Raw genomic sequence first — 27,674 nt, 5'->3', positions numbered from 1 at the left:
GTTGGAGGGAGCACAGCCACGCAGCGGTAGATTAAACAGGGTCAATTCAGGCCAAATTAGGCTGCTCAAATGTCCTCGCCTGAGGCCCAGATTATTCTGAGAAGTCGCTATCTCCACAGAGCAGCCAAGGGTCCTAACCAGGAAACAACCAGGAAGGCTTATCCTTTCCTCTAAGGATGGAAATAATCTCTCAGAGCATTTCACCAGTGGCGAGCCAATGCCTTTGAAAAATGGAAGGCTCAAAAATCCAAGATATATAGCTCCAGACAAAAAACATCCAAAGTAACTGAAGTGCAGAAGATAACTCACAACAAACCTTGCACTTCCCTCTCCTTAGGTGCAGTGCGCAACCTTGGCCTTAATCACCCAAACCAGTCGTTTTTGGAGTCACTGGTAGCTCCCAAGCCCATCAAAGATGCAGACCGTGAAACTCCATCAATACCAAAACCCTCATATACATCTATAGGAAGGACCAACATGGACAGCAAAAGGGCCAGTTATATTAATAATGGAAGCCCCCAGAAAGGAAAAAAACCACAACAATGGATTTTTTCTCAAAACAATCTACTCAGCCAGTCCATTTTGATGCCTCATACATACCAAAGGAAAAAGAACCCAACAGAGGCCCAGTAGCTACAACTGCCTCCATGGAGGATATAATATCACTCATAACGCCGCCCCCCAGATCGAACAGTAAAAACACCCAGGTGCAACCACATCTAATAAACAGCTCAGTAATTGATATATCCTCTGGAAGCCCCCCGGACAGTATGTTGGTAGATATTGATTTAACAAAAAGCAAGATGGATAAAGACTAAGGAGTCTAAAAGGGCTCTTCCCTTTCAACCCTCAAGGCTAACCCGAGGAGGGCACCATTGAACTTCAGATCAAACTGTATAATTACGGCTGTACAGATTCATAGCCATGGGGATGCAAGAGGAGCAGGAGGCATAGGTCATCAGGGCATAGCAGGCCATAGCCTCTGACCAACCGACCTACTAGTCCATGATATCTTTACAGACAGCCAAAGGGGACCTCATACTGGTCAAGACTAGTCCAGGGCTCCGTCTCGTACTATGGCCAAAGACCCAATGAATTATTCAGAGACTGGGCAAGCACCCGAGCAGCATGAGCTCCATTTTCCAGCGGCCCAGAGTTCCATGTTAAGCCAGAGTCTTATGGAAAGCCTAATATTATCTGTCTCCAAAAAGGTCACAAATACAATCAATCAAGACTCCCTATTGGCTTCCATAAATGCAACCTTAGCCAACACAGTAAAGGCCTTTACATTTCAGTCCGATAAGCTGGAATTGCAACTTGATTTTATTTAAACCCTGGTCATCTCAATACTAAAGATCGAGGAAAAAGTCAGCTCCTTGCAAGAAGGACTAAACAATGCTGAAGGCAAAGAAGGCAAAGAAACACCTTGCACATCATGCTCCTGTCACCTGATAGCGGAGAAATTATGCACTTTGCCAGATGCTTTTAATCTAATGTTAACAGACATAAAACTGGCCTTACAGCATCAATTAAGCAGCAGCTTCAGCAGGCCCGACCAAAAACCAACAGAAAAAGAATCTGACCATCAGGTGGGAAAAGCGACCACCCTATTGGATATAGCCGACAGGGAAACCTCAGAGCTGGATGTGATGCCACCAACGTTAGATCTTGAAAAATCCCCATCATGTGCCTTGGAAGGTAATTGCAATCAGGGGGTTGCCCCTACAGTGCGCGAACTGGGCCTAGAGTCGAAGGATAAAAAGTTTCCAACGCTCCAAAACACAAAAAATTAAACTAATGATAACAAATGGCCAGTAGCTCTATCAAAAAGGCAAGAAACAAAGCAGTGAGAGAACATCTCTCAAATCGGCTTCCATCCCAGGCAACAAAAGTAGACTATAAATTTGACTAATGTATATCCACTGTTCAAAGGCCGTGAAAGCACAAAAAATGTTCTACGTCCTGCTCAACCAACTGCCTCATTACCCCAGGCAACTCTGGTATTGCCTTCAACACTATTTAAATCAAATACAGACTCTATCATGGTACAAAGCTCAGCAACTCAACCCATCACATCAGGAATACATCTGCTGGGGTCTCAACCTTTAATTACGCAAGAGCAGAAGGCACATCTGCCCAGTAACAATGGCAATATGTCAAAAGACTCAGAAGCTGGACAGCTGCCGCTTCATCAAAGTAGCCTATCTTTCACCTAGGAAAATACCTAGGTCCCACTCCTGACCAAAGCTCTATATCTCGACACTTAGAGTGTACCATCCACTTGCGAAGGGCACAGCAACTTTCAGGATGGGTGGTGACTTTAGCTCGGCAAGAAGTCTTTTCATCTGCGTCAGAAAGTGCAGACCCACAGAGATGTCTACCAGGGCGTGACTTAATCAGACCAGATACAAACGATCACCCCCCCAGTCAACCCCTACAATGAAGGACATATTAAAAAAAATTCAGGTGAGGATCGACCGACTAAACTGGCCCTCATTCCACACTACCCCTCGGAAGGGAGGCACGATGTTTTGAACCACTCTAACATACTAATATTACTTCAGGCCACTCCTATTTAGTCAAAGATAACGTCGGAGGACATATTGAGCGTGGGATTTAAAATCATCCCAGAATGTCGCAACGGAAGGGAAGCCACATTCATAACACTAAAAACAACTTCACTGGCAGAAGATTTATTAGACTGTAAGGCCGTCCTCGAGGAATGGAGTATACGAATTTTAAAAATACATTCGCCAAAATACCCAGCTGCCTTAAGAAAGCTAGTCGATTCACCCAACCCAAAAGTCCACCCCTACAGTATATTAAGGAGGACAGGGCTCTCACTCCGTCAACTACAGACAGATAACATAAACATATCCTGCACTTACTCAACAAGGGGTATGATTAGGAAAATAGCAACAGGACAAATTGGGAGAGAACATCAACCTGACTGGAAACGGGTGCCCCATTTCTTGCCCAGCGAAGCCCCAGTCTATTCCGATTAGTGTGAAGTGCCCTCCAGAGCCACAACTACTCATATCTCTTCTGTCATGGAACGTGGCTGTACTCGCAAGACTTTTAAGCTTGAACACAGCAAACACACTCCTAATGGCATCCGATGTTCTTTGTTTCCAAGAAACATGGGCATTAGCTGGCTTCCAAGGTGTCCACCATGCAGCTAAGAAAAAAATATCTTTCGGAGGCCCTACGGAGGCCTATCAATATACTTCAATTTGAACCTAAAAATAAAAACACAATTAATTCCAACTCAAGATGAGATGCTTCAAGCACTCGTCTTGGCGAGCATCAAGACATCGACGCCCCGAATTAAGATCCTCCTGATTAACGTATACTTCAACAGCTTTGGCTCAGCACGAGCAACAAGACTGAGCGAGCTGAGTGACAACTTGGATCAAATCCTTTGTGATCGGGTTAATCATGAGATAATAATTTGTGGCAACTTTAATCTGAGACAGTTAGGATCATTTAACACTGTTTTTCCATCTCTAAATCCCTTAAGTGCTCAATTAAATAATATTTTAAGAAAACATGGTCTACTATCGCACAGACTTTAGCTAATATCTTTGAACCATCAACTCGGTTCCTGAAAACCTTCAGGGGGATAAGCACCATCGACTATGTATTTGCCATGGGTAAAATCATGAATAACCTTATGAGCTTTAAAGTACACCCCTCAAACGATAGGGACCATCTGCCTCATTTCACAATTTTTAATGTTAATCTACCCAAACGCAAAGGCCATATGGTTTTGGGCACCTCTTGCAACAACAAAACAGTACACCTAACCTGAAGAATCAATTGGCGCTCTGACAATTTACTGAATTTAGCATCATGGAAAGTCAATACTGGTCAGTCTCTGCAGGCACAAAGCGGTGAATTTTTACTGACTCACTGGGCTCTCATAACAAGGGACATTCATGAAACACTGAACCCCCTGCAGGCCCTCGGCGACACTGGTTAAAATTCCCCAATAAAAATCAAGCCATTCTGTCTAGCTCACAGCACATTTGAAAGTTGATGACGGCATGCAAGAAAACCCGGAACGAACAAGCCAAAGCAGAATTAACATTGGAAATCCAAGACGCCAGAAAACAACATAAACAACTGATATGGCAAGAAAAAAAACACCAGAGGGAAAAAGACTGGCATTAAATATACTAAATTATGGGCAAGCATATTCAGGCAGACCTATGGAAGCACATTCAAAATAAAGCAAGGAAGAAATAAGAAGAAACTCCATCACTGAAGCCACGTGGTCTTTGCATGTAAAAAAAGCTTAACGTGGTTGATCTACCAGGAGCCTTTCCACTCGAACACTCAGACATTGCTGATGACTCAATAGGCCGTGGCTCCACATTTAAGTCCAACAGTATTCAAAAAGCACTAAGCAAAACAGGATCTGCAGGTGCACCCGGCCCAAATGGCCTCCCAGCCCTTCTGTATAAAGAAGATTTGGCACTATGGCCCACAATGCTCTCCTCACTGTTCAAAATCTGTGCCAAACCCCATCAAGTGCCAGACAGCTGGAAAGGCTCTATATTGTATCCAATTTTTAAAAAGGGCGACCGACAAAACCCCACCAAATACCGCCTGATACCTTTACTGGACATTGAGGCCAAGATCTATGCAGCTGCGCTTTTAAACGAGCTAGAGGCTTGGGCAACAACTAATGCAATAATTCCTTTTTGTCAAGCCGGTTTCAAACCCAATTCCTCCACACTGGATGATATAATCACCCTATCCTATCTTGTCCACCAGGGAAAAAGACAGAAGTCAACAGCTCTCTACGCATGTTTCATGGACTACTCATCTGATCTGGTGGACAGAGGCATTTTATGGAGAAAACTCCCGGCGTGGGGTATTCCTAATGGTCTTCTTAACGCCATTATATACATCAACTTCGGTGAGGGTCAAGCTATCAGATACTGCGCTAATTAGAAAGTTTAACACCAATCAAGGGCAAAAGCATGGGTGTGTCCTCGCTTGACAACGCCAACTTAATCCCCCCCAAAATAGGCAACACTAAGATCACAATATTGCAATATGCGGATGACATTGTCCTGCTTGATAATTCAAAAATAGGACTCCAGAGAGCACTAAACTCACTCCATTCATGCAATAGTGTAAACAAGATGATAGTAAATGAATCCAAAACTAAGGTGTTCTCTTTTGGAAGGACGCTAAAACAAACAAGCAGTCACTGGTCTCTAGGTCCCCTAAAAATCTCAGGAGCTAAATCTTAGAATTATCTGGACACTTGGTTCTCTGCGAATGGCGCATCAACAATAAACAAGCGCCACTTAAAGGATAAGGCAGCATTAATAATTACTAGACTTTGCCAATTACATATAGCCCTTGAAAGACCCTCCTCAGCCCCAATTAGGAAAGTGCTTAAGGCGGTACTACCCTCTGCATTTACCTTTGGCAGGGAGGCCTTTCCGGCTTAACTCACCAAAACTATTGAAAAACTACACCTAAAAACTTATATAAGAGTGTTCAAACTGCCCCAGTAAATCAGGGGACATCTGGTGAGACTTGCATTTGTCCTGGTGGGCATCGCATGGTCTAGTATGGGGTCTTTTTTAAAGTACTTCCATAGATGCATAATGGCGTTGCCAGGTACCTTAAAATGTATTCTGCAAGATATATTCAAGCATACAAACAACCCGTGGTCCATGTATCTAACGACGGCAGCAGCAACTCTACATATCTACAAATTGACCTGACCGTTCTAAATACCCCTTCAATCACGCACACTGCAGTAAAAAGTATAATGAAAAAACAAACCAAATTACTCTCAAAGACCATGGACTTGCACGACATTAAGTCTACACCGCCATTAAGAGCCCTGGCAGTATCACATAACAATGACAGCCAAGTTGGACTCCAGGCACAACCTTACCTCAATAGTGCAATAGGGAAAGTTTGCCGGACCCAAATCTGTGCAGCAAGGATGCTGGCATTACACATTAAAGACTTTAACCCCAACTGGCCACAGCTTTCCAAGATAGTTAAGTGTAGGCTTTGTGGCTATAAATCGAAAACTTTTTTACATTTACTTTGTAGCTGCCCGACGTTGCTGGACTCCCGGCGATCTTTATTAAAGCCACTCTTGTTATCTAATGGTAAAAGGACATGCAATCAGTCAATGAACGGGATTTTTAGCACCATGGTGCCCCTCGAATTGGCAAGAATAGGTAAATTCTTTAAAGCGGTGCAGGACTCCTTTACAAACTCACAACAAAGCATTGAGATGATCGTGAATCCATAACTCCCAGTTTTTGTACCATGGACATTAGATATTGTAGAGTTTGGTCATTTTGCACTGTCTGAGATGGACTTGGTAAGGTATTTTATCACTTTTATAAAAAAAAAACTCAAATTGGATCAATTATAACAGACTGCAAATAGTTAAATTAGCCGAAACTTAACTAAAACTGCTTGTATATTTTGAATCTTCTTGGGTACTATGCGTTAGTCATCTTACAGGGTCTTGCAAGGAATTATCATTTTCTTTGTCATTTTGTTTATTATGTCTTTTTTTATGTTTTATATTGTCATGGTTTTAAATAATCTATACAATAAACTTTGCATTGCTTGAGATAGAGTTACGGGTGTAAGCACACCATTTTATTTCCAAGATTTACTTCAAAGTTAAAAGATTTTGATAAAGTTGTAGATCTTTTCATAACCTATGTTGTGACTTTGGCTTTCTGAGTAGCATGCAAAAATCCTCCTATTACTCTGAATTCCTTGCAGAACTTTCCAGTTAGAAGTATCTTAACAAATTATTCACCCAAGATTAATGTACAGTACAGGGTGTAGTTTATTGGTAAAATAAATGGAATCCGGTTTCCCACAGGTACCAACTGGATCCTGGAAATCTTGAGCCTTATCCGGAACAAAGGGGATCCAACCTGGGCCCGAACTGTCCCAAACTGGCTGCGATCTCCTTGGTATGAAACAGTAGAAGGCCAAGAGCAAATGAAGGATGTTGAGCCACCTCGAGCAATCTGCTCCCACCTTCCCCGCCAGCTGTTTGCAAAGTCCTTCTTCAATTCCAAAGCCAAGGTACAACGCTGTCTAACAATTAGTGGTCAAAAATCAGTAGTATGTGTTTGAATCTTTAGAACCAGAAATTCCCATGAATATCAACTTAATTGATGTATAAATTATGGTCTTGGTCACACACATCCACTGTAGTACATATTTATTAATTCAAAAAATGTGTTATTCTGCGAGCCATTGCTAAACAGAATTATGCTCCAGTGTATGCATAAATGATGTGGTTATACTGTCTTGCACTTTTAGATGACAATTCACATTTTCTCATTACATTTTATAATAAATAGATCAGATATTTAGCCAGTGCTGGGAGATTTCATAAGAAGCAGCCATGCACTCTACAAATTATCATCATCATCATCGGCATGCCACCATAACCAACTCTATCCTGTTGTATCAAGGATAATCTTTGCCACAAGCCAAAAAAGTGCAATACAAGCAGTCTTTTTAGTAGAAACACTCAAATACGCCCCAATCAAATTCTCTGCTCAGGTACACATATGTGAGTGGAGCATAAGCCCCTTTCTCAGTAGTATCCTGAAAGCACTTTTTTGGTGGCCACATATTGTCAGGTAATACTTGCGCTGTATGATGGACTCTGTCCTACGGTATAGACAACTCTGCAAAAGAAACTAACTGGCATGTGTGATGCTTATATACAGCTTCCACCATCATTTCCAGTGTGGACCAAAGTCGGCGCAGAACCACACAGTGCAAGCTACTGATGAGCAGTGGTACTGTTTTTTAGTTGTTCCAGATCCTGTCTGCCACCCAGGGCATATTCACAAGGTGAGGATATGTGGTTAGGTAGAATATCTACCAGAAAAAGCATTTCAAAATTTAAGCAGCCTCTTCTTCTTGGCTCAGATTTTATAGCCGTAGTAGTACGGACTCCCAGACACCAGTCGGAAACGACCTTAACCACCTTGCCGCTAGCTTCTGTCTGCTCTGTGCAAACATCCCCTCTTGAATAAGGTCTGGGGGCAATTGGTGTGGAATCTACAAGCTCCTGTGCCAACTGGCTTTAATATAGCAAAAAGTTCAGCCTGAGCAGAGAATTATCAGCACAATACCAATGAAAATACAATTTTGAAGGGAGTAAACCTTCACACCCTGTCCTTAGGTCATAGGATAGATAGGGAGATCTTTGTTGGTTTTATTAAATTCATTAAGAGAAACTCTGCCACAATTAAGAAACTGTGAAAGAGTCTGGGGAAGATTGGACCAAGGGAGGGAATTCTGCAGAGTGAAGCTCTTGTAGGTACCTTAGCATAGGCTTTCTCCAGTCACACCACAAGTATGTCCTCACATTTACTTTCAGTGTTTCCCTGAAATATTCCCCATAACTTGTACCAATTCTAAAGGTACCAGTGTCATCAACTCTTAAGATTAATTCCCTTAGGTGGGTCAAGCTGCCTGATATGCTGAACTTTCAAGAAAGCTAAGTCTGAGGAACAGGAGAGGCCCATGAGATTGACAAGACAACATTGTGATTAGGTCCTCAGGGACAAAAGGAAAGAAGGCAGATACAACAGGAGGAAATAGACAAGAAAGTATAGCCTTAGAAAAGGACAACTCAGGATAGCAACAGAGATAGCTACATCTGGGAAGGCGATTCCACCTCCCACTTTGCAGGTGTACCTGCAAAAGGTTTCATAAGACTTTAGCTTGTGAATATATTTGTGGTAGGCCGGAATAGTTTGGAATGGATTGTGAGTTTTTGATATAGCTTGTAGAGCGCAGGCTTTTTATAATGTGTCTATGGAAGCCACTGTTATGGGTCACTTGCCCATAATATTAACAGAGGACATTGGGGGAATGGCTGTTGGTGATCAAATGAACTATGAGTGATTGATGGAAGCTTTAATCAGACAGTTTTGACTAAAGACAATTCAGTACCTTCGGAGATTCAAAGAAAGCAAGAGAGCAGATGGCAGCATTGTGTCATAAATTTGGATCCATGGTGTGTTGCTTAATTGGAATGAGTGACTGAGATATATGGCCAAGGATTTTCATGCCCTAAAATTGTTAATGGTGGTAGAGCAACTAAAGGAGAAGTGAACTAACCCACTTAGGCCATAAATGTCCAACATGATAGACAAGGATCTAGAGACCTTTGCATTGTTAGCTGAAAAGTGGCTAGCTAACAGGGTTAACAAAGGTCTGAGCAGCATGGCTTTAAAACAAAGCAAGAGACGAACTTTGAACAGACTGGTCCCAAACTGAAAAGTAAGAGCCATGGCAATTCCCAAGGGTCAAATGGAAGACACAGGCGAAAAAGGAAATTGAATTTCAAATCAGGAACACACTGAATAGGGAGAACAGGAAGGTTCAACTAAGTCCAAAGGGATTACTTAACATAGGTGCCACACCAAACAGCCCTGCAAATGGGACTGTCTGCTGAAAGACCCTGTACCAGATGCACCCATCAGTGCTAGAGTGTTGAATATTGATGATGGGAGGGACCCAAGAGTGTCCTATTGTGCTCAACCTAGTAGCAAGGGACTCTTGGCAGAGTGAACTAGATTTTCTTGTGCGCATCCATCCTATGGAGTTTGCTTTAGAATTTAGGGCCACAGTTACAAGGGCATAGTGCCACAGGAGCATCATTTTTTAGGATGCTCTGGTGGCGCAAGGCCCTGCTCCATATTTTCAAAGCGGTATTAATCCCCGTTGCGTGGCTTAACGACACTTTGTAAAAATCGTACCCTGTCACACAGATATCTGCCTGAAAGAGGGCGGCAATGGGTGCTACTGTGGCTGCTCCACCGCAACATCCATTGCATTTTGATGCTGTCCCAGATTTACAAGGATCTGTAAATCTGAGGCGGCGCCAAAAACTAATGCCACTAAAAAGCAGGCGTTAGATTGGTGTAACTAGGAGAAATTGTTTCATTTCTCCTTGTTTTTGCTCGTTCAATGTGTGCTGCATTCTACCGCACACATAGAAAGAGCAAATTGCCTTTAATGATTGTTTATGTGCAGGAAGCCCTTCCTGCACAGAAACAATCATCCCTGCAACACAGACACCTTTGCACCATGATGCAAGTGTGTCTGTGTTGGTACTAGGAATCTTTTTTTTAGCACCCACCAGCACAAGGGAAAACACAGGGGTGCGCAGTATTCTTGTGAATACGGTGCATCCATGTGCTTTTTAAATTATTGTTATTATTATTATTATTAGGAGCTTATAAAGCACACTTATACCATAAGGGCGTCCTGGCGATACATACTGACTCCCGAAAGAACATACGAGGATCTAATCCCTGAATAACCAGGTCTTAAGCTCCTTTCTGAAAGAGAGGAGCTCCGAGGCATTCCTGAGATGCGCCGACAGGCTATTCCAGGCTTTTGCTGCACTGTAGGAGAAGCTGTTACCTCCCCAACTGGCCTTTATTATTCGTGGCACCACAACTAGTCTGCCTTCGGCAGAGCGGAGCGTTCTCCCAGGCACGTACCACTCAAAACACCTACTCAAAAACTCTGGGCCACTGCCCATCAGAGCTTTGAAGACAGTGCACAGGGCTTTAAATAGTACACATCTTGTTACAGGCAGCCAGTGTAGTTGCCGGAGACCCTCTCGTACAGAGGCAAACCTAGGGATCCCAGTCAGAAGTCTCGCCGCCGCGTTTTGTTCCAACTGCTATCTGTACTTGTGTCTTTTTTTCAAATTCAGGTACAGACTATTACACTAGTCCAAGCACGACAAATTGAGGGCTGAGATAGCTGTCCTGAAGCCATCGGCTGGAAGAAAAAATTCAATTTTTCTTAATATCCTAAGGATATGGAAGCAAGTCGAAACCACTCCACTAAACTGATCCCCGAAGTCAAGATTTTGGTCCATGATAACACCGAGATTTTTTGCCTTCCCAGTGGGGACTGGAAGCTTTCCCAAGGCCTCAGGCCACATATCAGGGGTCCAGATGTTGGGGTTGTTCCCAAATATGATGACCTCGGTCTATTCCGCATTCAGTTTAAGTGTAACGCCCTGAACGTCTCAGGATCGTTTAACAGACACGATAATGAGAACGCAACCACTTGTGAAGGTTTAGTTATTTTAATGAAGGCAAAAATAATACAAGGAATAAACAAAGGTTATAGTCACTGGAATCCTCCAGGCTAAGTACGTTACCAGCCCACAGCACGGATGGTCCTAACCGTCCTCTGCATATACGCCGATCCCGGCGTATGCCAACAGAGGGCAGAAATGAAATGGCCGACAATGCCAATCGGTAGGCTGTGAGGGGCACGAAGAGTGTTGGGGAGAATCGAGGAGTCAGGGAAACACCCAGCCGGGGTCTCTACCTGAAGGGAGCAGCCGCTCAACCTCTTCCTCAGACTGCACCGGGACGCGGAGTCACCTCCTGGTGATGCGTCACCGATACCCCAATCACAAGCAAAGAAGACTGAACCGAGAGCAGCCGCTCGATCGATCCCGTGGACTTCCGAGTCTGTAACGCGGCAAACACCTCCTGGTGTGCGTTACAGCTGGCAGTCCCTGTATCTCTGGTCGGGCTGGGAGTTACGACTCCAACCAGCAAAAGCGCCCCTGCGCTTTGACTCAGCCGAGTCAAAAAGCGAAGCTCAATGGTTATCCGGTAGAGCTTCCGGGTTCTTCACAGGTGACGATGGGGCAAGACACGGCCCAGGGAGTAACGACTCGACCTACCTCCGTTCTTGCCTTACTGGAGCACCACTCCGGAACACTGCTCTTCACTAAGCAGGTACGTCGGTGTAAACACAATATCCGACAGCGTTGTACCTCCCGGTTCCTCCCTTTATAGGGCGTGTTTTCCTTGAGTTATGTAACAGCTCTCCTGTTTACATAACCTCTCAACCGCTAAGCATCCTGGGAGATGTAGTCCGTTTTCGCTGGTTACCGTTTTCCTCCCCTCGCATGACAGGAATTCTTGACAGTACATCCTCCCTCTCAGCGGCTCCCCACGGGTCCAGCGCTGGCAGGAAAACGCCGATGGAACAAGGAGACCAAGCGCGGAGCATGAACCCCTTCAGCCGGTTCCCATGACTGCTCCTCCAAGCCATAGCCTTTCCACGCAACCAGGTACCACAGCTTCCCCCTGCGCCATTTGGACGCCCGTATGCCCGACACTTCATACTCCACCTCCGACTCCACGCATACCGCCTAGGTGTCCCAGACGGCTTGGAGGGTGCTGGTTTGAGCAATGATACATGAAAGACAGGGTGTATCCGCAATGACTGGGGCAAGCACACCTTCACGTTCACGGGACCCATACACTTGGTAATTCGATAGGGGCCCATGTACTTGGGATGGAACACACTGTTCTTTCGAAACCTCATGTTTCTTGTGGATATCCAGACGTAGTCTCCAGTGCGGTACAGTGGCCCGGCCTTCTCTTCCTGTCTGCCGCAGCCTTGTATCTTCTCTTGGCCTCTATTAGGACAGCCCTTGAGCGCATCAACGTGTCTTTTATGTGTGCCACCCTGTCCGCTGTGGCGGGAATCCTGTCCTCTCTGAACGGATGTAGAAATGGCAAGAACCTGGGATGTTGGCCATAGTTGCTATAGAACGGAGATGACTGTGTGGAGCTGTGAGTGGCGTTGTTATAGGCTATCTCTGCAACCCATAGCAAGTCGACCCATTCTTCCCTGCCCTGGTCCACAAAACATCGCAGATACTGTTTGAGCGTTTGGTTCAGGCGCTCGGTTTGGCCGTCCGTTTGAGGGTGGTAGCTGGTGGACAGGGCGGTCTTAACATGCAGCGCAGTGCACCAAGTCTTCCAGAATTGCGCAGTAAACTGCGATCCCCGGTCCGACACGATCACCCCAGGTAATCCATGCAGTCGTACCACATTCTTTAGGAGTAGTGACGCCAATTCCCCGGCCGTAGGGACTCTCTTGCAGGGGATGAAGTGCCCCATTTTCGTCAAGTAATCCACCACCACCAGTATTGCCGTCATCCCCTGGTCTACCGGTAGGCCCACCACGAAGTCCAGTGATATGCTATCCCATGGTCTATCCGGGGTCGGAAGTGGATGTAAGAGCCCTTGGGTTCGGCCATGGTCGGCCTTCATGGTAGCACACGTAGGACACTCCTGTCCCCACCTCCTGACATCCACTCTCATGGTTGGCCACCAGAAATGCCGTCCCATGCTAGCCACCGTTTTTTCAAAGCCCAAATGACCTGCGCATGGAGAGTCATGGCACCAGATGAATGCTTGTTTCCTTAGCCTAGGCGTGGGTATCAATAGGCACCTGCCCTTCAGGGGTATCCCGTCCTTCAGCTGCCATTCTCTGTGACTGAGGAGCCACCTCCGCCATGCGAATGACCTGATCCTTCTCTTTATTCCCCTCAGGAAAGTATCCGGTTGGATAACCCCCAATACCATCCTCGGGGAAATGATGGAATGCTCGGTCGCAGGCAATGGTTCCTTAACTGCAGATTGACGGGACAGGGCGTCCGCCTTCCGGTTTTCCGTCCCCGGCCGATATGTGATGCGGAAGTTGAACCCCGCAAAGAAGATCATCCACCGCAGCTGTCTGGGAGAAAGGTGTCTTGTGGCCGTCATGAACTGTAGGTTCCGATGGTCCGTGTACACCGATACCACATGTCTTGCCCCCATCAACCAATGCCTCCATTCGGTGAAGGCGTCCTTGATTGCGAGAAGCTCCTTCTCCGCAATATGGTAGTTGTGTTCGGCGTCGTTGAGTTTGCGGGACATGTACGCAACGGGATGAAGCACCCCTGTGTCGTGGTTGCGTTGGGACAAGATAGCCCCCAACGCCACATCCGATGCGTCCGCTTCCACCACGTAGGGGAGATCCGGATCGGGGTGAGCCAACACCGGCGCCTTACCAAAGGCGCTTTTCAGGGCCTCAAAGGCTGTGTTCGCTTCAGGGGACCAGACAAACTCCTTGGACTTCCTCAGTAGCTGTGTGATTGGGGCCACCAATCCTGAAAATCCATCTATAAACCGCCTGTAAAAGTTGGCGAAGCCAATAAAACTTTGGACGTCCTTCACGCTTTGGGGCACCGGCCATTCTTTCACCGCCTTGATCTTTCGTTCTGCCATCTCCTGTCCCTCTGGACTCAGCATCACTCCGAGGAATTCCACGGATGTGACGTGGAAGTCACACTTGCTGAGTTTACAAAACAGCATGTTTTCCCTCAGCTTTTGGAGCACAGCTTTGACGTGGTGTACGTGCTCCTCCACACTGGACGAATAGATGAGGATGTCGTCGATATATACGACCACGTAGATATCCAACTCCTCTCTGAATACCTCATTCAAAAAGTACTGAAAGGCTGCCGGGGCGTTGCACAGACCGAACGGCATGACGAGGTACTCAAAAAGGCCGAACCTGGTCTTAAAGGCGGTCTTCCACTCGTCTCCGTCCCTCATGCGCACCAGATGGTATGCCCCTTTCAAATCCAACTTGGTGTAGATACGACCTTTCTTGACCTGTTCCAGAAGTACACTGATGAGAGGCAAGGGGTACCGATTCTTTACGGTTATCGCATTCAATGCCCTAAAGTCCACACAGGCTCTCAGCTCCCCATTAGCCTTCGGGATGAAGAAGAGTGGCGAGGCGGCCGGAGACTTGGACGGGCGGATGAATCCTAGCTTGAGGAGTTTATCCAGGTACCCCCGGAGATGCACGTTTTCAGGCTCCGTCAGGGCATACAGCCTGCCGCTGGGAACGCTGGCCCCTGGCACCAGGTCGATCTGGCAGTCAAACTGTCTATGTGGTGGTAGCACTTCCGCCTTCACCTCATCAAATACATCCTCAAAACTGTGATAAGCCTGGGGGAGAGCCACATCTTTTTCTGCCGCTGTAGCCACCGTCTGACTCCCGCTCTCATCTGCGTCCAGGGATTCCGTTCTTATTCCACAATGCAGGATGCAATACGGTGACGTCCGTTCGATGCGATGTGTTGGCCAATCCACAGAGGGGTTGTGTTTCTGTAGCCACGGCAATCCCAATATGACGCCATATTGGGGCGCTCGGATGATGTTAAAATCGATTTGTTCCAAATGGTTCCTCCCACATCTCATCGGAAGGACCCCCGTGTGCTGCCCGATGGGCCCCGTCACCAATCGCCTTCCGTCTACAGCATAGACGTCTTCGGGTACAGCTTTGGGAAGAAGCACTAGCCCTAGCCTGCATGCCTCGTTGTGGTCCATAAACATGCCAGTGGCCCCTGAATCCACCATGGCCACAACGGGTATCCACTGGTCATGCACTCCCACGTGCACCGTGAGAAACAGGTGTCGTTGTCCCTTAGTGACCGAGTTGGAAAGTGAAGGGATGGATGAGTGACTCCGAGATGCCCCTTCTTTGGTCTGGGAGTCCTCTAGTTTTCCGCCGGTACGTCCACCACGGCTGTTACCGACCGGTTGGCCCGATAACGTGACGTCTTCGGTTTGGCAGGGCATTCACGTACGTAGTGGCCTTTTTTGCCACAATTCAGGCACAATCCTTGTTTACGGCGTGACTCTTTCTCCGTGGCTGTGAGGCTCGCTCGTATTGCGCCGATGTCCATGGGTTCTCCCTTGGATGCGGTGGCAGTTTCAGGACTTCCCACTGTCACATAGGATGGAAGGGATTTTCCTTTTCTCCCATGATCCCCCTTTCTTTCACTTAGCCTATGTTCCAGCCGTAATACCAGGTTGATAAGGCCCTCACATGTCTTGGGTTGTGGGTCAATATGAGCCACGGCGTCCTTGAGCTCATCGCACAGCCCGTGATGGAAGAGCGCCGTCTGTTTAGCAACAGGCCACTTGGTTTCCGCAACCAGCCTTCGGAACGCGTTGAGATACTGCACCAGGTCGTTGGATCCCTGTCTCAACTCAAGCATTTCACGGTCCGCCGTGTACGAGTCAGCCCTTCTGTCGAAGACCTTCAGGAATTCCTCGCGAAAAGCACCCCAATCACATAAGATGGGGTCGTCCCTGCTCACCAGAGGTACGGCCCATTGTGCCGCGTTTCCAGCCAAATAGGATATAAGGAAAGCCACACGAGCCTGACTCGTGGGGAACGCCCTTGGTTTGCACGATAAATGTAGCGCCACTTGTGTGAGGAATACCTGCACTGTGTTAGGATCCCCACTGTACCTCTCTGGTGTTGCCAAGGGGACGGCTACTGGCATTTCCACTACTACCTCAGGGGTCTGGTTCGTGAGGGAGGTGCTGGGCGTGAGCGGGTCCAATTGGATAGCATCCAGTCTGGCTTTTACATCGGCTGTTTCTTGCCTGGAGGCAGCCAATTCAATTTGCACGGTCGCTAAAGCAGCCAGCACATCATCAAGTGTTGCCACGTCTGTTATCGACCGGGAGACAGTTAGTGTTATTAAGGTCGGATATTTTGTAACGCCCTGAACGTCTCAGGATCGTTTAACAGACACGATAATGAGAACGCAACCACTTGTGAAGGTTTAGTTATTTTAATGAAGGCAAAAATAATACAAGGAATAAACAAAGGTTATAGTCACTGGAATCCTCCAGGCTAAGTACGTTACCAGCCCACAGCATGGATGGTCCTAACCGTCCTCTGCATATACGCCGATCCCGGCGTATGCCAACAGAGGGCAGAAATGAAATGGCCGACAATGCCAATCGGTAGGCTGTGAGGGGCACGAAGAGTGTTGGGGAGAATCGAGGAGTCAGGGAAACACCCAGCCGGGGTCTCTACCTGAAGGGAGCAGCCGCTCAACCTCTTCCTCAGACTGCACCGGGACGCGGAGTCACCTCCTGGTGATGCGTCACCGATACCCCAATCACAAGCAAAGAAGACTGAACCGAGAGCAGCCGCTCGATCGATCCCGTGGACTTCCGAGTCTGTAACGCGGCAAACACCTCCTGGTGTGCGTTACAGCTGGCAGTCCCTGTATCTCTGGTCGGGCTGGGAGTTACGACTCCAACCAGCAAAAGCGCCCCTGCGCTTTGACTCAGCCGAGTCAAAAAGCGAAGCTCAATGGTTATCCGGTAGAGCTTCCGGGTCCTTCACAGGTGACGATGGGGCAAGACACGGCCCAGGGAGTAACGACTCGACCTACCTCCGTTCTTGCCTTACTGGAGCACCACTCCGGAACACTGCTCTTCACTAAGCAGGTACGTCGGTGTAAACACAATATCCGACAGCGTTGTACCTCCCGGTTCCTCCCTTTATAGGGCGTGTTTTCCTTGAGTTATGTAACAGCTCTCCTGTTTACATAAGGGCGTGTTTTCCTTGAGTTATGTAACAGCTCTCCTGTTTACATAAGGGCGTGTTTTCCTTGAGTTATGTAACAGCTCTCCTGTTTACATAACCTCTCAACCGCTAAGCATCCTGGGAGATGTAGTCCGTTTTCGCTGGTTACCGTTTTCCTCCCCTCGCATGACAGGAATTCTTGACATTAAGGCAGTTGGAGGCCATCCAGCCAGCAACGTTTTTCAGACAATCATGGCATCTCGCTGCCATATCCACTTGGGACCCTCATTGTATGGATAACACAATTTGTGTGTCATCTGCATAGGATGTAAGTTGCAGACCAAAAGATCTTATCAAGGCCACCAATGGGCTGACATAGATATTAAAAAGCGTTGGACTCAGTGAGGACCCCTGCGGCACCCCGCAAGGGAGGGTAAAAGGTTTAGATTTGTCCAACCCCAGGTCAAATGTTTGTATTCTGTCGACCAAAAAGGATTTCAGGAGGCTCCAGGCCGAGCCATCCACCCCCACCCTCGACAACCGGTCCATCAGCAACCCATGGTGGACTGTGTCGAAGGCTGCTGACTAACCCTGGGCGCAGTGCTACACTCCGGCCGCGGAGTGTGCGTAGCTTTGCCTACTTCGCGATCCGCAAAGTAGGCGTAGGGCATGTGGGCAACGCACAGCCACGGCGGAGCGAGTTGCCCGCCACCCGCCTCCCTCTCGCCCGCTTTTAAAATACATTAACAATGATCCTAAACTTTTAAAAAACAAGGTTTAAGTAAATTAAATAACTTACCTGAGCTGCGGCGTCCCGGGGCTCCCTCTTCCTTCTCTACCGACTTCTTCCTCACAAATGCGCATGCGCGGCCGCCTGCGCATGCGCATTTGTCGCGACAAGGCTGTTTGCTGCTACCCCCACCTCCCCTTGGGCACTGAAAAAGGAGGAAAAGATCCCTTCCACCTTATTCCTAAAGAAGGAGGCTAGTGATTTGCACAATGCCGGGCTGCTATTAGAGCTGGGTTTAGTAGGGATAGTTAGCTTTGAGATGGTCCTGAACAGTTCTCTGGAGGAAGAGTTGTCCTTCTGTATCTGCTCAAAGAAATAAGCTCTTTTTGCCTCTGATATCAGTTTCTTATATATGGTGAGGCTTTCTTTATACTTTTCTGTTTTGTGCTTTTGCAGTGAGTCGGAGAACCAAGGTGCCGAGGGCTGGGCTCGCCTGCAAGTGAAAAATCTTACAGCGCAAATTTGTCATACGTGCTCTCAATCCACCTTGAGTACATCTCCTCTGCCTTATCTACATTTGCTCGAAAGCTGGGAATATTCAATGTCAGGAAATTACCCATCTCAGCACCATCTATATTTTTCCATGCCCGGACAAAAATCTTTTCCCTAGGCTTGCGAATAGCTGGGTTCTGAGGCAGCTAGGAGAGCGAGAAAATGATAGCTGAATGATCTGACCACGGAAGGGGTAGAGTTTCCACTATATCCAGGCTGGAATTGTTGGAAAAAATACCATCAAGTGTATGCCCAGCTATATGTGACGGGCCAACAACCCTTTGGTCTAGCCCTCCTCCTCCCATAAGATCCATAAGTCTTTTGTTATCCGTGTCTAAGGCATCTTCCAGGTAAAAATTAAAATCTCCCATAATCGTGAAGGAATTTGCGCATAACCCTTCTTCCAACAGAGCGCTGAGCGAGTCCAAAAACGTGCCTGTAGGCCCTGGAGGACTATAAATTAACATCGGTTTAAATTGTATTCTGGGGAGAGAGGCGGGCACTGATGGATAACGCTTCACATGCATTATTAGAGGCTGTAGAGAAAGAGGGCTCAAGGCTACTATGATAGATAAGAGCAAGCCCTCCCCCTCTTCTGGAGGGTCGGTCCAACGTGATGCAGCATGGCTCAGCTAATTGTTTGCAGCACCGTGCTGGATCATTTCTTTGTAAATATGGCCCTTAGTATCAATAAAAGAAAAGTTCCTGCACTGAGGGATAAAGGTGCTTATAGGACTATGGTTGGGTGTACGTATCTCAAATGTATCTAAAACTTGAAGAGATTCCCCACGCTACCAATGACACAGACTTGGTAGCTTCATGCTACCAAGGACGCTGGGTTGGTAGCCAGTTGGGATGGCATACTCATTTGCCTGAGTTTTGGTAGAATAGAGAAACAAAATGCTGAGGCGTTGGAGTCTGGGTCACTTGCAAGAGCTGTAGGGTTTAGTAGATACCGGAAGACTGTGGAAAGAAGCCAAGGAACAGGTCAGCGAGTGATCAGAAGGCAGAATTTTGGTTGGATTTACTGTGAATCCATGAATCATGAGCCACTAGCTAGCAAGATAATAGTGGTTCACCTACTTCACACATATTTCTTGTTCTCACTGGCTCACAACGTGCATTTAGCTGGAAACTTAGTCATAAAAAACACCCAGGATGAGTTGGACAATTTGTTCTAGTGGACAGGGAAATGCGGAGACACAGATACACAGAGGTTTGGTGTGGAAGGACATTTATGGTCCTCCCTGCCCATATCCCCCCCAGCATGAGGATCAAAGTATGCCATGGTTGTGGTGTATCATGCTACCAGGTATCATGGGGATTATTTACAAGCCCATTGCGCCATCAGTGCGCCACTTATATTGATGCACCGGTAGCACAATGGGCATCTCCATATTTGTAAGACCATGTACAGTCACACTGCATGACTTGTCATGACCATGTAAATATTTTTCCCTTTCACGCATAACTCTGCGTTAAAGGGGCGTTTCATGCGTGTTGCTGTGGGTGTTACCACGCAACATCCATGGAAATTGACGCATTCCCAGATTTACATTTTGTAAACCTGGGACTGCATCAGAATCCTACACCTCCCCAATGGAAGTGTAAGGAGAGACAACAATGTTTTCTCCTCTCTCTTTGCATGCTTCCTTCTGCAGCGCGCGTAGAAAGTGGAAAATGTCTTCAATGATTGTTTTTGTGCAGGAAGGTGTCCCTTTCAGCACAAAAACAATCATCCCCTCAGTGCAGGTACCATTATAAAATGACACATGCCAGTGCACAATGAGCATAAGCACTGAGCAATGAGCAACGTCTGCACTGGAGCACGGCTGCTGTTTGAGCGCTGGTGCAGGGTAGATGGACAGTAATGCACTGTATCTTGTATATACAGCACATTCCTGCCATTTTACTTTGACACACAGCAGCGCAGCAGGAAGGCTTGATGTGCTGCTGTGCATCACAATATTGCAACAGAAGCCCCATGTGGTTAGAAGAGCACAACCGCAAAGATATTAGCTATTGGCACCATTTCAAAGGTTGGAACTGCCAAGGCAGTGATGCCTGATAGGAAAAATCGTGCTCGTATATGAGAGAGAATTGATAGCAAGCTGGCAGGACATACCACTTCTCCACAGCATATATGTCCCCAAACCAATGGGCTGATAAAAAGAATTAATAAGACCATTTAGAGCAGGATTGAAACTCTGCCAGAAAACTTCAGCGGGAATGAGATCCTCTTTCGATGTCTCATATTTGCCTACTGAGAAATTCACAGAAAGGAGGTGGTTTCAGTTCCTTTGAACTCCTGTTGAAGCACCCAGTGTGTGTCCCACTCACCATAGTCAGAGACAGGTGGGAAAGAACTTCAGAGTAACCTCAAAAGGATGTGGTGGAATTGAACCTGGTTCCTACTACTCCTCTTGTCTCTATCAGTCCTCCAGTCCCAGGCCTTCCGCCCCTGCACAATTTACGAGTGGGCAGAGATCCTATGTTGCATATTCATTCTCTCTAAGAGTTGTTATACATGAGCAGAACACCAGCTGTGTAAAACATGTGACTGCACACCTCATTGCTCTTCAAGTTTCTGCTGTATTCATGCTTACATTTTTTTAAAATAAATAAACGTGCTTATAAAAAGTCATATATTGGACTATGGAAATGGCCTCAGGAAGCTTATGGTGAAATACAGGAGTCAGACAAAGAAATCCTTCAGTCAAGCCAGAAACTGATGAATGAGTGGTATGACCAGAAAGGAATGCTGACTGGATACCGGGAGGGTCAGAAGGTGTTGGCACTGAACATCATTTGTCCAGGAGCTTTGAAGGATACGTGGTGTGGGTCAGGGCCATAAAATGTGGTATAGAGAGCTTCTGAGGTATATTACTTAGTAGACACAGATGCTGCAAGGAAATTAAAGAGAGTGTTCATTCTAAACTGCTGCAGGCCATATTTCATACCATCTAGTTTTATTAACTCTAGATTGACACCTGTCTGTATACATGACATAGACACAGGAGAAAGCTTGCCTGAGGAACAGCAAGGTGTACAGAAAATCAGGCTGTGCAGGCATGCATTGAGGCACAGGTTGTCAAAATTATGGACTTGGAGGTGATTGAGCGTTCTCACAGGCCTTTGGATAGTCAATTCGTATTGGTCCCAAAGCAAGGATCCATAGACTTGAGCTTTTGTGTGGACCTTCAAATCTGCAATGACCTAACCAAGATCATTTGTCATCCAACTCCCAGAGCTGACGATTTAGTGCATCAGCTGGGTGCTGCTCACTACTTGAGTACATTGGTACTTACCCGTGGCTATTGCCAGATCGCAATAGCACTGAGTGACAAGGGCAAGACTACATTCTGTATGCCAGAGGGATTGTCCCAGTTAGGGTCATGCTTTTTGGGTTTAAACCTTGCTAGGCCTCCCTCAACGACAGTACTACCCTTTAGTTTGGCTATTTGGGGTTGTTTGCGCTTAGGCCCCCATTATTTTAATCACATAAGATATCCACGCCAAATGCATGTCCTTTTCTTCCAACATCCCATGGTTTGTGGAATTCCGTGGAGGAGACAAAGAAATTAGGCAAAATACAGCAACATTTTGTTTTTTTAGGAGAAAAGGGAGAAGAAAGCATCAGTTTTACCCCACGTAAATGGTACCAACAAAGGGTTTGTGGTGCTAAAATTGCATTCTTCACAGCTTTCAGGAACAAGCAGAATTTTGTCCGAAAGCCAAATTGTTTCACACAGTTTTGGCATTTTACTGGGTCATAGCCCATTTTTCCTATTTTTTATGCTTTCAACCTCCTTCAGGTTAGTGGTAGAAATGGGTGTGAAACCAATAGTGAACCCTAGTAAGCTATACATTTCTGAAAAAGTAGACAGAGTTCTGAATTCAGCAAGGGTTTTCTATGTAGATCCTTCAAGGTTTTCCTATAGAAAGTGTTGGACTTGGCCCTTTTTGGCTAAAGTTCCCTAAACTTTTTGCCTTCCCCCTAGACCTTTTTTCTGACATGGCGTTGCCAACATAGATGCTTTGGGCACTTTGCCACTGCTGATCAGAGTCAAAGTGCAGGTGCTCCCTGTATAAAGTGTAATGGTAATTGGTTGTCCATGATTGGCATGTTTGCCTTACTAGTTAAGTCACTAGTAAAGTGCACTACGTGTGCCAGAGCTAGTAATGCAAATGCTACTAGTGGGCCTGCAGCACTAAATGTGCCATCCACACAAGTAGCCCTAAAGAGAGAACTCAGGCCTGCCACTGCAGTGCCTGTGCACAGTTTGTTAAAGTGCCCTGTTTTCCTGACAAGTGCACCCACTTTCCAGGCCTTACTCTTCACTTTTTATGCACATCAGACACCCCTATGGTAGGCCCAAGCAACCCTCTGGGCAGGGTGCAGTGTATGTGAAAGGAAGGACATGTACTGAGGTGTGTACCATGTCCTGACAGTGAAATACTCTCCATTTCGTTTTTCACTTTTGAAAGGCCATCTTGCCCATAGGACAGAATGGGGAGGTTGTGTAATATGTTTCCAGCCTATCTTACCATAGGCTTAAGATGAAGATGTGAAATTTAGTGTGCCTGAACTCACAATTTAATAACACATCTTTTTGTGAAGGTGGTTTTTGTATTGTGTGTTTAGAAACCACTCTTTTAGAAGTGGCTGGGTTTTTGTGTTCTAACATTTCTGTGTCTCTCTGCCTGGTTGTGGATTGACTGTCTGGATTTGAAAGCGATAGGATCTGGGAAATGTCTTGACCCAGGGGAGGAGGTGAAACTTCAACAGGCTGACCTGCATCTGGAGTGTAGGGGGGAGGAGTAGCCCCTGTAGGTGAAGAGGCCTGGGCTGCTGCCATAAAACAATGGCTCCATCTCCTGGTGAGTGAGGATCCAGACCCCCACTATCAAAGGAAGAATGTGTCACTTGCAGGGAGACACCCAGAACTGGTTTGGACAGGAGTCAGTGCCCCCCTGAACACAAAGACTTCAAAGACATTTAGGGGTATAAATAGGACAGCTGAAACCTCTGAACGTTGGAATGGAACTGTTCAAGACTGTAAAGGTTTGAAACTACTTTGTGGTCAAGAGGAACCTCTGCCAAGGAAGAAACAGCTGAAGAGACTGAAGGAAAGGGCTGACCCTTGCTGTGTGTTTTGGGGCTGACCTGCAGTTTGCTGATTTAACCAAGGGGAGGCTAAAGGGACTTTGCAGTGTGCTGTGTCCCCCTGCTTGAAAGGACTTTGCTGTGTGCTGTGTCCTTAAATAACTTATCCCCAAGGGCCCGAGGAGAGCTGGCTCCCTGTTGTGGTAACTCAGGAACACAGTAGTTTCCAGGTGTGTCTCAGCGATGCTGTGTGCATGTGCTCTTTGCAGCCTGAGACCCTCGTAAGAATTGCCCTGTGATCATGAGCACCTGGAGTCCAAGTGAGTCTCAGTGACGTGTGCGTGTGTTTTGTGCAGCCTGAGACCTTCGTGAGGATTGCCCTATGACCGTGCACACCCGGAGCTCAAGTGAGTCTCAGCGACGCTCTGTGCGTGTGCCCTGTTGCAGCCTGAGACCTTCGTCATTGCCATCGGCCCGGCCCGACATCCCCAGAGGAGCTGTGTCGCTGGCCCGAGCCTGCCATTGCCAAGGAGGGACCTTCAACCATCCCTGTCTGGGGTGAGGGGGAGGGCAGAGTTCCACTGCCCAAAATCACCGAAGTCACATCGGAGGCCCAAGTGGAGAGGAGAGCGAGGTCGCACCCACCCAGGTGTGTCACCGCTTGAAACGCTCTCTACCTTTCCCATTCTCGCAGCGCGAGCCTCCACTCAAGCTCTTATCGCGGCCCGTACTTGCAGAGGAGTGGCAGTATGGGGGCCGGAGTGTGGAGCTGCACTTTGTTTTCCACCATCCCCGTGTTAGGGGCATATTTTGGCAGTAGCTGACCGCGAGTCAGTACGAGTGGCATAGAGACCGTCCAGAGCACCGTGATCGGTGCCGGAGTACATTATTGTTGGCATTACGAACTGCCTGATTGTTGCATTACCCATTGCATTATTTTTGCATAACGAACTGCCTGATTGTTGCATTATGAATTGCATTATTTTGGCATTACAAACTGCCTGATTGTTGCATTACGAATTGCATTTTTGTATTATGAACTTACGGATTGTTGCATTACCCATTGCATTATTTTTACATTACGAAGTGCCTGATTCTTGCATTACGAACTGCCTAGCATTGCACTAGGACTGCATTGGATCATCTAGAATTGCTCATTAATACTGCAAGAACCTACAAGAGCTTGCTGGCCTAATAACCGGCCAGATGAAATATTACATATACGCATATGTTGGATTTTTATCTTGTGGTCTCATTGTATATCTTTTTATTGTGATCAAGCTCCCTGCGTGGAGCGAAACGCGTCATGGAGGACACTGGTCCTGTGATTTACCGATCATTCTTGGGGAATTAAACCACCTGCTTCACCCACTCCTTGTTGTTGTGGGATTTTGTCATTTTCTTCGGAGGCGAGAGGTGCGTACCTTCATTTCTGCTGAAGTAAAGAGCAGAGAGGGACTGTTTCTACATCTTTTTATTTTATAAACATATAATTGTTTTTTTATTAAACTTGTGTGGAGTCTATTTGTGGTGTTATCATTGGGTTACTGAAAGCGTGGTTGCAAATACTTTACACATTTGCTTTGGAGATAAGCCTGGCTGCTTGTGCCGTGCTACCCAGGGGGTGAGATGGGGCTATCTGAAAAGGTGTCCTTCCTTTCCCTGACTTAGAAGCAAGGGTCTCGATTTGGACTAAGGTACCTTCATTTTCACATGTGGCTTCTTCTAACTATGGCATATTTTTAAAGCAATATACTGTTACGTCTGCTAGACCCCTCTGGTTGCGAGGATATATAGGGCTTCTAGGTTCACCAATTATCCGAGGTACACAAAGTCAATAAGTGAGCTGCATCCTGAAATTATTTTTCATTGTGTACCAGCAATTTATTTGGTAAAATAATAAAAAGTGAAAAAAAGATATCCGGGAACCCTATATATTTTCAAAATTGGAACAAGATATGGAGTTTAGAAGCAGATCTTAGTTTGTGGGTTCCTAAACTATCATTTGAATTAGAAGGAACTTTTCAAAATGACTTTTTTTTTTTACACACTGTCTTACATTTGGAAGGCACAAATGAAGCGAAAGACACTTGTTAATAACACTTCTTCTACAATTCTGTAATCCGCTAGGTCTCCTGATAAAAAATGGTACCTCACTTGTGTGGGTAAGCCTAGTGCCCGCAACAAGAAACGGGCCAAAACACAACATAAACACCACATTTTTCCACTGATTACTGACCCTTTTTTTGTAATGTGCCTAGCTGCAGATTTTGGGCTATAGCTCAGCCGGCATCAAAGGAAACGTAGCAAAACTATACATTTTAAAAAACTAGACACCCAGGGAATTCCAGGATAGGGTAACTTGTGTGGCTTCACCGGTTCTATTACCCAGAATCCCTTGCAAACCTCAAAATCTGTCTACAAAAACACATTTTCCTTGCATTTCTGTAATGGAAAGTTCTGGAATCTGTGAGGAGCCACAAACTTCCATTCACCCAGCTTTCCCTAAGTCTCCTGAAAAAAATGGTACCTCACTTGTGTGGGTAGGCCTAGTGCCTACGATAGGAAATGGGCGAAACATATTATGTAGACTTTTAAACTATCACAAGACGACCTGGTTTTGCAAGGGGTAACCTACATTTTTGGTCCCAAGCTCGTTTGCCACCTTGGGGAACCTACCAAACCCAGACATTTCTGGAAACTAGACACCCGGGGAGTCCACGCAGGTGAGAATTGTGTAGATCTCCCAACGTTTTCTTACCCAGAATCTCCTGCTAACTTCAAATTTAGCTAAAAAAAAATCACAGTTGAGGGATCACCTACCCGTCACAAATTTCCTACCACCTATCATTACCCCAGGTCTATTCATAAAGAGGCGCAGCAGCCAGAACTGGCTACTCAGGAGCTGGGGATCTGAGTTCCAGTCTTGGCATCAGTGCAACATCATGTGATTCTGGGCAAATCACGTAATCTCTCCGTGCCCATGGACAGCACATGGATACCCTTAAGGGTAATAAGCTGCGCTCTATAAATCAAATAACACGCATACGTAAAAGACCAAAACATGACCCATACCCAAGGGCCCACTCCCTGAAATACAAAAAGAATTCATGGTGTCTAGTGGGCTTCCACACTCCCCAGATAGCAGAGGGGCCTAAAAAGGGCTGATCTGCGCTTAGGGCGGACTTCCTAAAAATAATGTTCCCCTAAGGGGAGCTATCATTGTCCAAGGAGTCTCTCCCTATAATCATTATCATAAATGTCCCCTAAGGGGAGCGACCATTGTCCAAGGGGTATCTCCCTATAATCATTATATCCCTATTGTCTTGTGGTAAATAATTTAATTACCGGGACTTAATTTGATACAGAAACATAATAAAATAGCTCAGTAAATAAGAGGCAGAATCCGTGGTATTAGAGGTTCGGAATGGGCTTTATTCCAATGGTCGATTATAATCGGTTGCTCCAAGTTCCATCACCACGAAGGTTCAGGAAGTGAAGTACATACATTATTGACAATCAATTACTTTTATACAAAAGGCATTACAGTGAAGCAAATACAAGAGGCGTAACAATTGATAGTGGTGATAATATGTTCGTGCGTAGCAAAAATAGGCGTAACTGGGAGTGATTTAAAGAACGTCATCAGATGTGATGTCATAAGAGGGTGGTTCTATGAAAGAATTTCGCAATGTCAGCAAAAATACTTGACAGGAATGCGCGCGCAGCAGCATGACGTGTAATTGACGTGCAACTAGGGGGTGAAGGGGACTTGACATTTAGCTCTACATGTGGCGACAGAAGTCTGGAGGGTCAAGTCAACCTAATCCCAAATCATATCTAACATCCCATGTTTAGAGAACTATGTTATCCGAGAGAGGTTTCTTCGAGTAGAATCTTATTCTATACTGACTATACTGACCATTAGTGCGTGTACAAGCGTCTAAGTGTCTACACTGTATGCGAGGGCGGAAATCTTCCATAGCAAATAGGGCTATGAATTACTTTCATAAAGACAGAGAAGCCGAG

General features: G+C 46.2%; 1 protein-coding gene across 3 annotated transcripts in view; it reads left to right on the top strand.

Moving 5' to 3' along the window:
• Window positions 1-27,674, top strand: part of LOC146809665 (sulfotransferase 2B1-like) — a 641,816-nt gene that overhangs the window by 376,854 nt on the left and 237,288 nt on the right. For all 3 annotated transcript variants that reach the window (XM_085616518.1, XM_085616516.1, XM_085616517.1), the window contains exon 3: window positions 6,884-7,092. In XM_085616518.1, the coding sequence (XP_085472644.1) occupies window positions 6,884-7,092 (209 nt within the window). The remainder of the gene's footprint in view (window positions 1-6,883; window positions 7,093-27,674) is intronic.

The sequence above is a fragment of the Triturus cristatus genome, chromosome 7 (genome assembly GCF_964204655.1).
Source record: "Triturus cristatus chromosome 7, aTriCri1.1, whole genome shotgun sequence".
NCBI lineage: Eukaryota > Metazoa > Chordata > Amphibia > Caudata > Salamandridae > Triturus > Triturus cristatus.
The sequence above is the reverse complement of the archived record's forward strand: the minus strand, read 5'-3'. Positions and strand labels throughout refer to the sequence as shown.